This window comes from Sipha flava, unplaced genomic scaffold (assembly GCF_003268045.1).
Source record: "Sipha flava isolate LNK unplaced genomic scaffold, YSA_version1 35a_pilon_pilon, whole genome shotgun sequence".
NCBI classification, from domain to species: Eukaryota; Metazoa; Arthropoda; class Insecta; order Hemiptera; family Aphididae; genus Sipha; species Sipha flava.
Genome location: NW_020273058.1, coordinates 1,965,248 through 1,981,850, shown reverse-complemented (window position 1 = coordinate 1,981,850; position 16,603 = coordinate 1,965,248). Strand labels below are relative to the sequence as shown.

Sequence of the window (16,603 nt, the reverse complement as noted above, 5' to 3'; positions counted from 1 at the left end):
ATCATCTAACCCATTTATAACCTCACTAGCCAAAGAGGTTATAAACTTAATTCCCATATTTAATTTTTTTTGTAAGACACTAAAAAAAAGGGAATTCAAATCATACAAGCCTGATAAATAATCATTTTAGTTGTCTATAATTTTTATAAATTTAAGTGAGGTTAGATTAGACAATTATAGCGAATCAAAAAAAAATTTCAAATCGAGTTTTTGTCTTAGACTTTAAAGCATTGCTTCCCAAACTTTTTTGTCCCACGGCGCCTATTATGATCTAAGGTTTTTTCAGGGCACCCTTCCTTAAATCACAGAATAACTAATTATACGGAAATTTTTAGACCAGATAGTATTCATTTATATGAATATGATAGTTTCCATAACGGCGCGGCGCCCCTGAACAAAAATCGTTGCGCACCAGGGCGTTGCGGCACACACTTTGGGAATCGCTGCTGTAAAGTTATATTAAATAGCATTTAGCAATTATTTTTAATATAATATTTCATTAATATACTTCTGCTTTCTGTATGATAATAATATTAAGTTGAAAGCGTTAATTGTTTTTTAAATCTCATAATTAAGATACATCATTTTCCAGTGGACTCTTTTTATTTTATATAGTGTAAACTAAAAAGTTTATTAGATTTATTCTAAGACTTGTAAAAAATTGCTTCCATTACAATTATGCAATTTTGAAGAAATTAGTATGCATGCATTTATTATTCAATCTATAAATAATAATTTTTCTATTTTACTAAAGGCATAAATTGATAATTTCATTACCTTAATACTCTTTGGACGTTAAAGTTTCTATGTTGTTTATTTGTGTTTCTACAATTATAACTGATATAAAAATTATATTAATATTTTTGTTAGAAAGTTATCATTTTTTTATGCATTTATATACACTTATAGATTTATAATACCTGGGTATATCCACAGATATATAAAACAATTAATATATATATATCTGTGGGTATATATCAACCTCTACTTTTATAAAAATGTGTACTACACATTTTTTAATGTTCAATGATAACTGGGCTTTTTACCCCCTTCCATATGATTATAATTTTTAGTACAATATCAGTAATAATTTTTAGTAATAGTTCTTTTTTATAATAAAATTGCACATTATTATTCGATAATTACCAATTATTATTATTTTTTAAACTGAAAATATAGTTTTGTCTGGTATAAATCGCGAAACTATTTACAAATTATTTATTTTAATGCAAAATATATAATTTAAAATGTAATAGATAAATTTAAATCCTCATCAGCTGTCTTGCTTAAACTAGTTTCTTGGAAAACACCTTCATAGTAATCTTATTTATTAGTATTTAATAGGTACACACTTTTCGAATCCGTAGTGTACACTTCCAGTTCAGGGGCTGACCTATATATATATATATATATATTTATGCAGGGTCGATATTAAAAATGTGCCAATTTATAAGAATGCCGCCCGAACACAGTTATTTTTTATTCGTGCAAAAATAAATTTAAGATTATCACAATTATATAAATATTTAAGTCTCATGTAACTTAACATGTTGTAATTATTTTAATCATTATGAGATGACTTAGAAATAATTTAAATAATTAATGGGAAATAATTAAAAAATTACAATGCACACGAGTATGACCCATGATTATGTATTGATGTACGTAATGCTTGGTGCAAATAATACACAATAATAAGTACCTATTGTGCGAACGAGTATATTATCTCAGTCGTATGTTCATAAATTATACTAAAAAATAGAAATGAAAGTTACTTAGAGTATATTTATTTTATTTATAATTTTTATTGGTATTATAAAAATAGTGATTCGAACTATTATTGAAACACTTTTCTTGTCCTGACATTTGCGAAATCATTAATATTTTCTGTTTGTTTATAATACAGTGAAAAATTTTAAATTTAAGTCTTAGTAACTATAAGTATTGAAAATAATCTCGGTCATTTTTCGGTCCTTACAATATTGCCGCCCCATACGAATACACAGCCCGCACATGCCTTCCGCCGGCCATGAATATATCGGAGTTGCCCGATTGCGGCCCGAATCCAAGTAGTCGTATTTTATCCCAAATATAAGTATCCCGATTGCGTCCAGACACACATTGGTTCACAAAATGTTTAATATTTATTTTAAAAGTATAATTACAAGATTGCAGTAACAAATAGTAAAATAGTAAAATAATAAATTGTTTACAATATAAAAAGATATGAAATACAATTATGTCAGTAAATAGTCAATAAATAGTCGAATTTTAAAATAATAAATTGTCTACAATAAAAAAATAGTTAATAGTTGTTGTATACATCTATGGAAATGGAAAGACCCTAGACATGGTATTATGTGGATAATAGATCCATTGCAGCAAACAATGAAAATAACAAGTTAAATATGACAAATATTTGGGGGGCTAAGCCCCCAAGCCCCCCCCCCCTGATGTCCGCCTATGTGCTAAATCCAAGAATTTTCCACTTGGGACACTTGCTCCTTTTGCACCTCCCCTAAACGTGCCACTGCATACATTAATAACGTATGTACAATTTACGTCAATGACAACTGTCAAACGTCAATGCAAACTGGAATAAACTCATTCTTATAAACGCGAAATAATTTTTTTAAAAGAATATTTTTTACTCCCTGACACCCTCGTATGTGTGCAAGTGCACGTGACCCGACTTTACTTTTTCGACCACAAATTTATTTTTAAGTATATCAGTTACCAACTATGAAAGTGACTGATCTTTTTTATACTAGGTATCAATGATTAAATATAAAAACCATTGTATGATGAATGAGTTAAGACTGACATCATCTGTTCTTTCTATAGACTGTATTTTGACAAGCAATGTTTCGCTTTAAAGAAATTATAAAAAAAATGTACATAGACAACATTTTTTTAAATATTTACTTGAAATCAGAAATTTATATTAAAATAAGAATAGTGTAATTATTTTCTATTTCCAATAAAAACTATTTTATAATCGTTGAATAATACTCAAGTATAAAATAATCTGTCAATTGAAAAACGATAATACAATTTAAGATACCTATTTACAATTTTTAAATAAATATTACATAAAAATTATTACTAAATTTGAATAAAAAAAAATTAAAAATAAATTGTTTAGGTGAAAGTGATTTACCAAGCTTCATTGAAATGATGACCGTAAGCGATCGATAATTCTTATAATGTACAGTTAAGTTATAATATGGTAAATTCATATGCGTGCGCAGACGATAATTTCAGGGAGGGGATTAAAATATTTTTGGGCTCTTTTCGTAATTTAAGTCCTATCTTAACAAAGTATGTACATATTTAATAAATATATAATAAATAATAAATAAATAAAAATTAAATAAATATATAAAATAAATATAATATATTACAAATTATAATGTATGAATAAGTATTACTTACATTTTTTTTAATATTTTTTTAATATACACGCCTATGGGTGAATTGTGTTAAAATTGTAAACGTAATTAAACTAAAATTTAAAATTGTGTTATTTAATGTTGAAATTTGAATATTTGTGATAAAAAATATTTCTCTAATTTTATGAACACACGATTATACTCCAATCATTGTCAGTTTTCAAATACTATATAATTTTATAGATATTTTAAAAAAATGTTCACTAGCCATGTATGAAATGGGTATAAATCTAAACTTTTCTTGTTATAGTCCCTATATTGTAGTATTAACAATTCAAATGAACAAAATTATTTTTTCTAATTTTCACAGTCGTGTTATTTTCCTATTTATTTGTATATTATATATAGATGTATACCTATTATATATTATATATGTAGTATATTAAGTAGGGGGAACTGGTTTGTGTTAACTAGGTTTTGACCTTGAATGAAAACTAATTTACAAATATTAATGATAGCTTTATTATTTAGGTTTATGCATCTGTATTTTTATTTGTTGTCAGTCTTCAGTGTCCTACTTGGCACTTACTACAGTTATCACTTAGGTATCAGTAATGATTTATAGTTCGGAGAAAGTGGACACGCTTACAGTTTTTTTTTTAATAATTTTAATTGAATACGTTTAGTTAATTATATAATTAAAACCATTATTAATATTTCATAATTAATTATATATTTTAGTTAAATATTAAACTTATCAACAAAATAATTCAATAAATTAAATATAAATTTAAAAATATTTAATATTTGACAGTGTATAAAGAATTTTAATTATTTCTGAAAACTTTTAATTTGCAACATTAATTACCGATCATATATTTATGTCAAAAATATTATTTTTAAATAATGGTAAGTGTTTTATATAGGTTTAATTAATTTTTATTTGATTTATTAGAAATATTTATAATACTTATATAAAGGTTTAAATAATAATACAACGTAGTATCTATGATTAATCTGAATTTAATACTCAGCTTGTAAATTTATGTTTTATTATAATAATTATATTACCTACTTAAAACATATAAAAATAAATAATTCTAAATTAATGATAAGAAAAAAATTAGCCAAAAATTATAAATAAATAATTTTCTGCATACAGCAATATAAATTACACATTATTAATAAATATTAATACATTTGTATTATATTATTTTCTCGTCTTCTTAACATACGGATTTGTAATTGAAGCAATCAATTAATAATATGTTAATGAGCAGAATACTTTCAAGTTTTTAACTTTTCAATTTTCATCTTCTGAAAAAAACAACCAATCACTTATCTCAAACCTACATGCATACATGTTTAATTGTTGTCCATAGAATTTATTCCAACTAAGTTTGTTTTATCAAATCGAATCGAAAGCTACTAATAATTTTTCAAGAAATTTAAATTTAGATTTGTTATACAGTTTAAAACGTAAATATTTATTCATGCGAAAACAATAATTATTTGTATATATTTTTATAAAACAATTTAAAGTAAAAATAAATAAAATTAAGAAAACTTACTTTATAGATAAAATACTTTTCTTCGAATTTCTTAATTATTAATTAATCTTTAGTAGTATTCATTCTATTGTATTTTATATTTTTTATGTATAGAATTCGTCGAATAGAAGTTAAATGTAACATAATTAATGATTTATGTACAATATATATATATATACAGGCGTGTACACAAAGAGGGGTTTTAGGGATTTAAACTCCTCCCGAAATTCTAGGAAATTATTAAATATGTTTATATATAGTAAAAGTGGTATATAGATTATATAATTATGAAAATGTACAACCTGAAACTCCTTACAAAATATTTCTTGTGTATACGCCTGTACATATATTCGTATGTGTTATTTCCATTATTTTGATTATAACAATAGATATTTATTAAATATTTGGGTACATTTAATGATTATTTATTATATTTATATCAAATTACATATTTTTAACGTATAATCTTTGACAGTTTTATTATTATTATTATTATAATATAATAATAATAATAATAATAATAGTAATAAGAATGAAAGTGCTCTTTATAATAGGTCATAAAAAAAAAAAAAAATAAGAAGATTATCCATATGACTAGTAAACCGGTTTTTGTAATAATAAATTTAAAAATAAAAATATTGTATATTGCTCCTCAAAATATCTATTATACTATATGCCGTATATGTGCAATTTGATAAAATATAAGTAAATAGAATTTTCATGCTTATAATATTGAGAAATAATTGTAAGGTGGCGATGAAGTACATACGCGGAGACAATACAAAAAAAAAAAAAATATAATCTAGAAAATGTAAGCTAGGGAAGAAAAGACCAGACGCTTCCGATCTAAAAGGGCAATGACAAATTTACGAATTTTCGATTTGTCAGTCTAGGCTAGAGGTTAGGTTAGACTAGGTTTTGAGAACAGTAATTTTCTTGATCATAATTGAATCACTGTGTAATTAGACATAATGTTATTTGTTTTCTATTACCCTTTAAAGTTTGAGTTTGAAATTCATTTAAATTTTTATTATTTTTCCTTTAATTATTACTATAATTTTCATGAAAAATATTATTTTACAGAGTTGCTGGAGTAGTAATAATTTAAAAGTTAATAAAAATTAAAAACGAGTTTATTAAATACACGTTTTCTGTCTACCGATTATCATAACGTTGAAGTCATTATTGGACGTGGAAGGCATGTCGTTTTTATCAACCGTGTTTCTTAGTTAAGATTTCGTTTGAAAATATTTTATTCAAATTTTAGTTAAGGATACTTTTTCTGTCAAGACAAGACTCATCGTTTTTCAAAACAGGTAGATGGGGAGGCATAGCTTTTTAACAATCATCGTCCTCAGTAAAATTGTTTTTAAATTATTTTAAATTATTAAAATATACCAAAAATATAATTTTTTATTGTGCGGGACATTATGTCAGAGTATATACCACAATGCATTTTAAAAATTAGTATTATGGTTTATTTATTATTTTCTTTTAAACTTTAAAAATAGCATAGATTTTTATATTTTATAAAATATTATCGATGCATTTTGAATCAGAGTAAATACTATTTACTTAATCAAAAACAAATTAATTAAATTAATTTATTCACTGTCTTAAAAGTTCTGTTTAGGTTAGAATTTATGTAAATTTAATTTTATACATTTCTGTAATATTTAATATAAGCCTAAGCTTATAGGTCTTACCTGATATTGAAAAAAAGATGAATAATTTCATTTATATTACAATTATTTTAAAAATACGTTCATAATATTACATAAAGAAGATATTAAAGTGCGAGTAATTTTAATATTAATTACATGTTTAACATGTTTACATTTTAATACCCAATCATAATTTTCATTATTTTAATTATGAAATAAAAATTAATATTTACCTTATAATAAGCACTCTAACTAATATTTATGTTATACATCATTATTTTTTTTTTGTTTTATATTTTTATACGTAGAAAATAAATATTATTTTATACTGATACATAATGAACAAACATTTGTATCTGAAAAATATTAAGAAATGTGTTTACAAAGCAATTATACTCTAAATTAAATCAATAATTGTTTTTGACTGAGGCATTAAAATAAATAAACACAAGTAGTATTAGCAGTAAAAAGAGCACTAAAGTATTAAATTATACTTATTATAAAACTATAATTATTTATAATGGGAATATATAATAATCCGTTAAATAGAGTTATAGTGGTTTCATTAAATAAATAAAATATTTTAATACAGCAAAATGTATAAGAAATGTTTTTATAAATTTAAATGATTAATAATAAGTATAATTGTATTAATAGGCATATCCAAAATCAGTTTGGTTTATTATCTGCACCGAGTTTTGTGAACGATTTTCCTACTATGGACTCCGGAGTATGTTTTTATTTTTATGGTACCTAAATAGTATTAGTTCATGTTTCTTGTTATGAAATTTCTTTTTCAGCTGTTTTAGTCTTATATCTTACATCAATATTGCAATATGACGAAGACGAATCTACTATTATTTATCACTTAATAGTTTTCTTGGCCTATTTTTCGCCAATATTTGGAGCTATTATATCCGATTCTTACCTAGGAAAATTCAAGTATGTACCAATACATTATATAGCAATTAAGATAATATAATGTAATATTTTAATTCCTATACATCAATGCCTTATAACTTTTGAATTTAGTTTAGTTTATACATTTTAATTTATATTTAAGGTTACAACTGTACAAGATATTATAGAAATATGTTAGTATAAGTAAATTATTTGATAATTATATAGTATTTATAGGTACGAATAAATAAGCATGTGGTATTATTTTTTTAAAACATAACTGTAAAATGTATATCCAATTTATAAATTGATATCTAATCAAAGAGGATAAAAATTATTACATTTCTAAGAAATTGCTTATAAAAAATATAAAGATTATAAATGATAATTTATGACTTTAAAATATCTTTAAAGTCCTTGTTTTCATTAGCAATATATGCGTTGCAACCACAAAGTATATTTTTATTGTTTCCCACATTCTCGGTAAAAAATAGATAATTTTATAAGTATAACATTTTAATTATAGACAAATTATATGATCACTAAAAACAATTTCTAAATTCGTAACTAGATAAATTATATTGGTGCCAGTGGTGTATATAGGGGGGGTTGGGGGTTCAAACCCCCCCGAAATTTATGGTTAGTACGACCCACGTGTGCATTTCTTTAACCTATGTATTAATTAAAAATTATGTTGTTATCAATGCATTTTTTAGACAAGTTTTTTTTTCGTTGCTAGAATATAATAGTTCTAATTTTGAGCTTGGTGTTTTTTTTACTTTTTGAACGGTTTTTTGGGGATTATTAGTATTTTTTTTATTTTTTTTTAAACCAAGAACTATAATGCTTATATATTATAAGTACTTATGTATTATTACTAATTGTTATATATTAATACAATCATCATTATCATTAGGTCTATCAATTATAAATTTCTCTATCGAACAATACTCACTTGCAAAGTATGTTATATCCCCAAAAAAAACCTTACGGTGAAAAAAGGCCAAGTTCCAAAGTCCCCCCCCAAAAAAAAAGTCGACCTATCAAAGTAGTGAAATCTACATTGTGGCCAAGTCTGGTATTTTTTAATTCATAATTCACTGCACTTTTACATTAAAGAGCAATTCTCCTATTTTATTTGTATTGTTTGACACTTGGCCAGTTTCTGAATGAGGCATAAAACATCATTATCGAATGTACTCATTTGTGAATAACGTGGGTGATGGGGAGAAGAGAACTTGGTTATGAGAAATTGGGTTCAGGTTTAACTAAAATGAAATAATAAATAAGTAGTATAGTACATTACAAAATCAATGGTAACAATATTTTACGAATAAGGACAAATGGACGTAGCTGTTTGTACGTGGGGACATATGGACGTCAAAAAAAAAAATTATATATATATAGGTATATTTATAAGTTATAAAACCATTGATATTTTATGTTCATAATATAACTAATGGCATAGTATCATAATGTCACACCTTATCGAATTTTATTTTTTTGGCAATAGGTACCTTTTATATCAATAATATATATATATATATATAACTTATTCGTTTTTACAACTTGTAATAATTATTACACTTTATAAAAACACCGTGATACACAAAATGTCATTAATTTAAATCGCGATGGTGAAGTTTTTTGAATGAATATTTTTGACATTAAAATTTACATCTTATAATAAATATAAATAACTTTTTTATTTTATTTACTGATTTATATATATATATATATATATATATATATTTTGACATCCATTTGTCCCCTCATCCAAACGGCCACGTCCAAACGACTGCGTACATTTGTCCTAGATCGAATATCTTATAACATGTAATTCGAAATCAACTAAAATGAATTTCAATAGTTTTTCTTAATGACATCAGAATATTGATAACTGAAGATCGTAAGTAATTGTTAGAATTATTGTTAATTAAAAAACAGTCATTATATCTGGTTGATTTAATATAAATTTGAAAATTGAACAACAACAAATAAAGACAATAAATGGAATTATTTAATAATTTAGATAAAAATGTATAATAGAGGTAATTTCTTCTTTTGTTCAATGATTCTGAATTAAAGTATGATAATATACCAGTATAATCAGTATGTCGTAGGCCTACAACTTTGAATTGAAATGATAGAAAACGGAGAAAGCGATTTTGAACTGCTTCTGAATTTTGAATTGCACACATTTTATCTGAATACTTAATAAGATATACAAATTCTCGGCGCAAACCATTTGCGCCCGAAATATTTTAAATTAAAATGTATTTAACCTATAAAAAGTTGCCTAACTGTACTCTGGAATACAAACAATACCTTTTAAAATTAATACTATAGTACATATTATTAATCAGTTTTAACTATTTTTAATTTTTACGTCACACTCTCTTATATATGTAGTGCAACTTTACACAAACAACAAATCCTAAACTAGAGTATGATACGGAAGTTGTGAGTGTATACAAATGTATTTTAATATAATAAATCAGGGTTTGAAACCACTCCCGGGAAAATTGGTTATCGGGTCTAAAAAACCCTGAAATTTTTTCGGATCCAGTTACTAGTCTTCGCAATTTTTAGACATCGATTCCCGGTTACCAAAATAACTATATGAAATGGCACTATGCGGATATCTGTTGGGAAGCGGTTTTAAATCATCAAACTTACCTATCAAACATGCTATCCTAATCGAAGTTCAAACTTAACATTTGAAAAACTTAAAATAATTAACAAAAAAATTAATCTGTGTATTCCATAATGTATTACTGTATAATGTATACTTATAAAAATAAAAGTATAAAAGTATTTATCAAAATAAAAATAATCTATATTATGAATCACAATGGCGGCTGTAACACGATTGCGCCCGTTCTACCTAACTTAACCTAACTTACCTTTTTCCACGAAAAAAACACAACACGATTGCGTCCAGCAAAGTAGCTCAATAGCGCTCCGTGAAATATAAGGTCATTTCTAACAATTTTCAAATATACTATTTAAAAATACAATTTGAGTGTAAATCTCAAAGTTTAAATTAGTTTAAATTATCATTTTAACAATTTTCCTTCCCAATTTTACAAGCTTAGGGCTGACAATTTGCTGTGCTACGTAGTTCTTGTCTAATTATTTTATTCGGTCTCGTAAAGAAGTCGTTTTCACATTTTTTTTTTATTCTACAATTTATTATTTGTTTACTAACTATGTTTTCTGAAATTATGTGGTAATGGTGTTCATTGAGCACTCTAAGATCTTTTGTCACATCATTGTCAACATAAATACTCGATGGAAAATTGATAATCTAACCTAACTTAAACTTTGAGTTTTACACACTGACCGTATTTTTAAATAGTATATTTGAAAATTGTTAGAAAGGCAACAAACCTTATATTTCACGGAGTACTATTGAGCTACTTCACTGGGCGCAATCGTGTTGCGTTTTTTGCAGGTAAAAAGGTAAAACCGGGTGCTATCGAGCTAATTAGCTGGGCGCAATCGTGTTGTGTTTTTTTCATGTAATAAGATAGGATGGGCGCATCATGTTTCACCGCACAATGGCAACGTTGTAAGTGAAATGGTCGCATATGGGCTATAAATGGGCAGGTACCTTATCTTTCGTGCGCATCTCATCCGTACACATCCCTCGAGGCGCAAATAGGTCAAATTCTAACTATGATCTCACAAATGAAAAATATAAATTTTTAAAACCATCGTATTATTGAAATTAGAACAATTACGCGTATAAAAACCTAAATTTAAGAAAGCTTTATTTGTTATTTTCTCAATATGACTGTTGAAACTAGTAAGCTAGTTCACTATCTGACATTAAAAAAAGCATGGTCTAGTTGAATGTGCTAGTAAACTAGCAAACTAGCGTGCTATTTTATCCGATGCAAGTAAAAATAGTAAGTCGACAAATGATTTAACTGATTCTATAGAGATATTATTTAGTGTATATTCATAATCATATGTTATCAAATGCTTTTTCGAAGTCTGTAAAAACAGTATCCATTTGAGAACCAGTTGAAAAAAACTTAATAATTTTGTAATAATAATAATAATTCGTAATTAATTATCGAGTTGATCTAAGACATCTATAAAATTTATAACATTAAATCATTTAATGTTATCTCAATATTATTAATACAGAAAGGTGATTCTATAGTATAATTGATTTGTGTCAAATTTGGTAGGAGTTTTTTATATACACTTGAAAAAAATTGCTAAAAAGGTCAAATATACCTTGTCCTTTATCTACGTTAAAAATATTATAATTAATATGTGTATAATTAATATAAATTAATGTGTTTTGTGATTTTTTGTCTTTAAAAAATTTCCAAAAATATATCGGATTGTTGTTAAAATAATTTTGTACATTGTTTATACGAGTATATTTAATCTAATCCCTATTTTTTATTATTTTTTTATTTTTTTCTTAAGTTAAAATATTTAATATAATCAGAAATATGATTAGATTTCTTAAAAGCTAAATGTTATAGTTTATTTTCTTTAATAATGTATTCATGGCTAAACAATAAAGAAAAGTTATAATGATTAAGTAATGTAAATTTTGAAACATAATCATTTATGATTAAAAAGATATCTGAATAAAATAAACATATTTTAGAATTTACATTGTTGTTCTGATAGATACTGTTCCAATTTAAAGCGCCTAAATATAGATTAGAATCATTATGTACGTTATACATTCGTTTTGAATAGTGTCAGATTTATTCCTTCGCCGGTCTTTAGCAAATAAGTCAGACGGGCCTAATTGGCTATAAAGAGCAAAAAAAGTATATACCTATCCTAACCGTGTAACTACACACTTTGTTCAACTACAAATTGAAAAAAAAGAAATTCAATTTTAATAATTTTATGTATGAATAAAAATAATAATAAATACATAACCGAGTCAAATGAATATTTAAATTGTAATAAAATACTAAAATATGTGTGTATTCATTATAAAATGTATCACTATCATTGTTGTAACTGTTTACTTGTCCGAAATCTGGATGTAGTTTGACTATTTTTGTCGGCCGAATTTTGTCAACGATATATGGTCGAATATATTCGTCTGTGATTAGGTATATTCGTAGTGTGGCAATCCACAATTTTTAAATCTTCTTAGTAAAAAAAAAAAAAAAAAAAAATATAAAAACTGAATTTTTTCGCGGTCATTAAGCAGTACTTAATTTGTCTATAGGTTAATCCGGCATTGGTTTTGAAATATTACGATGTACATTTTTTTCATTTTTATTTTTTTTTGCCTTAATAACAATTATTAAATTAATATATTGATTTACCATTAATTTTCCAGAACAATTTTGTATCTGTCAGTAGTTTACGCGATTGGAAATTTGGTTGTGACCGGAGCATCCTTGGCTGTATCGTTTAGCTTAAGTAATCAAAGGTAAGAATATTATTATTTATACAAAAATAAAAAATAAAAAAAATAAATAAAACTCTCTTATTACTAGGGCTAGAATTTTGTAGCATTTGCATTTTCTTTCATAGTACTCCAGGACATAGCTAATCAAAAACAAAATTCGATTCATTCATCACAGAGTTCAATATGCAATTTTATTTTTACATTTTTTGCTTTTTTTATAATTCGTAATTACATGCTTTTTTGTACTGTTTTGTCAGTTTATTAGCTTTTTAATTAGTTTTTGTTAATGATACGCATATTTAACACTTTTAATACATTTATGTACATTTTTATTTAAATTATTATTTATTAATTTATTTTAATTGTATTAATATATATATATTTCGTGATTTCGTAGTGAAATATGAAATATTATTGCCTTATCGGAAAATATTCCTGAAAATAGATCTTTCGATTTTGTCAGATTTCCGAGCGGGAAGTAGTGGTTACGTAATACGTTGACTGTCTGGACTTCAGACGCAATGAGAGCGATATTTATTGACTTGTCTACTATGTCTATCTATAGAATGGATTGACTAAACTAAATTACTTCACTTAACTACTTGACTAAATCGATCTGTTCATACATGATTAGTTACTAAAATACTCGCTATTTGACTAAATTACTGGCATAGTTTGAACAAGCCTTTAATTTACAATAATATTATTTAGTATTCACTAATTTTAGGAATTTCCATGGGGGTTTATTTTCGAGTGCCTAGCGTACGGAGTATTATCGCGATTCGCGGAATCACGATATCAGTAATCGTTAATACATTGTACCGACAAATCGTTAGTCGTTTTTTCATGTAATCGCGTGTGGTGTTACCTACTTACTAGGTAATACCTACTTAGTTTGTGTTTGAATTTATTTAAAATATTTTTAAAACTTAAAATATCTAAACTTAAACAATCGTTGGCTTGTCGTTTACGTGCATGTGTGCGCGAATTCGATGATAACATTTATACTACTGACGGGACAATACTTTATTGCAAAATTTGTGACATAAAAGTTGCAGGTGAAAAAAAATTTCATATTTCTCAACATGTTGCACGTAATAAACATATGATGGGTACAGAAAAAATAACTCATCAAAAATCATCTACTACTCAGACTTTATTAAATGGCCCATCGACAGCATCCACATTTAATTACAATCTATGCAAGGCCCTATTATATTCAAATATACCGCTTTATAAACTATCTCAACCATGATTTCGAAAATTTCTTGAGAAGTATACAAATAAAATTAAACCAGATCAATCAACAATGCGTAAGAAATGTTACAGAATGCTACACAGAAACAATAATATAAGAGCAAATGCTTCTGAAAATAAAATATGGGTATCGATGAACGAGACGACAGATATAGCTGGTCGTTATGTGGCAAACGTAATAATAGACACCTTAGAAATTGATAGCTCAGGTAAAATATTTCCTTTAAATTCGGAAGTGTTAAAGTGATATAGCTTACTCTAAGATAACTCGACAATAAGTCGATTATTTGATAAGTAGCTTTTAATTTTATGGCCTGAAGGGATTAGGCATGACAATATTTTGTTATTTTTATCGGATGCCGCACCACAGGGACGCCCGGATGGGGGGGGGGCAGTGAGGGCCATTGCCCCCCTGAGATTTTCGCGTCCCTTACAAAATTGGAAGTTATTTTACATAAAGCTGATCTTGGGTATTCAGTGACTATTCGACAATCCTTGTATCTAACAAGTATCTAACATTTTTTTTCATCAATAAATGATGATTCAATTAATTTATTTGCTTCAAACAAAAGGAGATTGTCATTACTTTTTGAATAAAATAATAAAATATGATGCGAATTCAATCAAATAAAGTTGTTTTTTGTTTAAACTTTATTATATTTTTTCTTATAAATATTAAAACTAATAACTAATAATAACTAATAACTAATAATGTAATTTTATATAAACTTAAATGAGTTTTGATTTTTAAAAAATTATTAATGATAGTAATACAAAATATGAGTAGATGAAATATGTAGCAGTAAATCTTCCTATAAGTATTTAGGTACTTACAATTTTTTTGCCTCCCCTGAACTACATTTCTGTGGGCGTCCCTGCCGCACCATATATGGTAAAAGCTGGCAAAACTATTAAAATGTTTAATCCTAAAATGGTACACATTACTTGTGTAGCTCACGCATTGCATCGAGTATGCGAGGAAATTAGATTATAGTTTCAAAAGTTGATCAGCTGATTTCAGATATGAAAAAAAAATTTTAAAAGCTCTATCTCGAGAACAAATTTTTCAAAGTATTGCACCAAATATTCTTTTACCTCCAGAGCCCATACTCACAAGGTGAGGAACATGGATCAATGCTGCGATTTATTATTGTGAACATTTTTCTTTAATTAGAAGTGTCGTTATTGAATTGGACGAAGATGATGGTATTTTAATACATTAAGTTCATGATTTGATAGAAGATTCTAATCTGAAATATAATTCAACATTTATAAAATCAAATTTTGGTGCATTAACAAGTGCTATTTTGTGTCTTGAAAAAACCAGTTGTCCTCTGTCCGAGTCAATTAAAATTGTATTGGATGCATAAGCGGAAATTTAGTGAAATTTGCGGGGGGGGGGGGCTGAGCATTATTTGCTTATTATACTTATAGATACCACTGTGCGCAATTATTTATTTCAACAAGGCAATTTACGAAGTTTGACAATTTGACATTTTTAATCAACAATTTAATCAAAAAACCAATTAGGTGCCTTATCTTAAACATTTTTAGAGTAGGTATTCTAAACAGAAATTATTAATTAATTACATTGAACAACCTATAAAGGTATTATTACATATTATTAATATTATATTAATTGCAATCGTTCCAAGTCATGACAAGAAGTTTGTAAAATCTTACAAATTTGATTTAATTTTTATCACAGAATATTTTTTTTTAATTCAGTTATTAAAAATGCATTCTACAATTATAATAATTATTGTATTTTTAGTCACTAAACAATTTATAGGGTTAGGGGGATTAAGACCTGTAATTTATATTTGGGGGGGGCTTAGTCCCCTTAAGCCCCCTCGATTTCCGCCTATGATTAGATGTGCTAAATACAATTGATAACGTGCAAAACAAAATTGGTAAGGCCGTACAACCAAAGATGGAGACAGTTTAAGAAAAAAATACTGGATTGAAGTCAATATATACAGTCTCAAAAATTTTGTACAGCGAAGAAGTTTCAAAATTGGAACTGCCAGAAGACTTAAATCTCGATGATATGACATATTTGAGATTTGCTCCGACAACATCCGTGGACGTGGAGAGATCATTTTCTTCATACAAAACTTTGCTCACTGATAATCGCAGATCTTTATATTTGAAAATTTGAAAGAATCCCTAACAGTACAATGCAACAATAGAAATGCAATTGAATATTATGTATCTATAAACATTAAATAATATTTTAAATTCTAAGTTTTTTATAGTAATTTTTTTAATTCATTTTTGTTTTAGAAACATAGTGTTGAATACAAAATTTCTTTCAAAATACAAAATATCAAAGAAAATTATAATATCTTATTGTCTTATTGAATATTTAAATAATAAACAGGTACCTAAAATTTAATAAAACAGTTTTTAATTTTTTTTTTTCAATATTTATAA

General features: G+C 25.9%; 1 protein-coding gene across 1 annotated transcript in view; it reads left to right on the top strand.

The window, feature by feature from the left end:
• The first annotated feature begins 4,161 nt into the window (after nt 1-4,161).
• The window catches only part of LOC112687622 (peptide transporter family 1-like), a 40,124-nt gene continuing 27,682 nt past the window's right edge, over nt 4,162-16,603 (top strand). The window contains exons 1-4 of the mRNA XM_025560424.1: nt 4,162-4,301; nt 7,264-7,336; nt 7,407-7,548; nt 12,839-12,931. Of these exons, the coding sequence (XP_025416209.1) occupies nt 4,299-4,301; nt 7,264-7,336; nt 7,407-7,548; nt 12,839-12,931 (311 nt within the window). The 5' untranslated portion in view covers nt 4,162-4,298. The remainder of the gene's footprint in view (nt 4,302-7,263; nt 7,337-7,406; nt 7,549-12,838; nt 12,932-16,603) is intronic.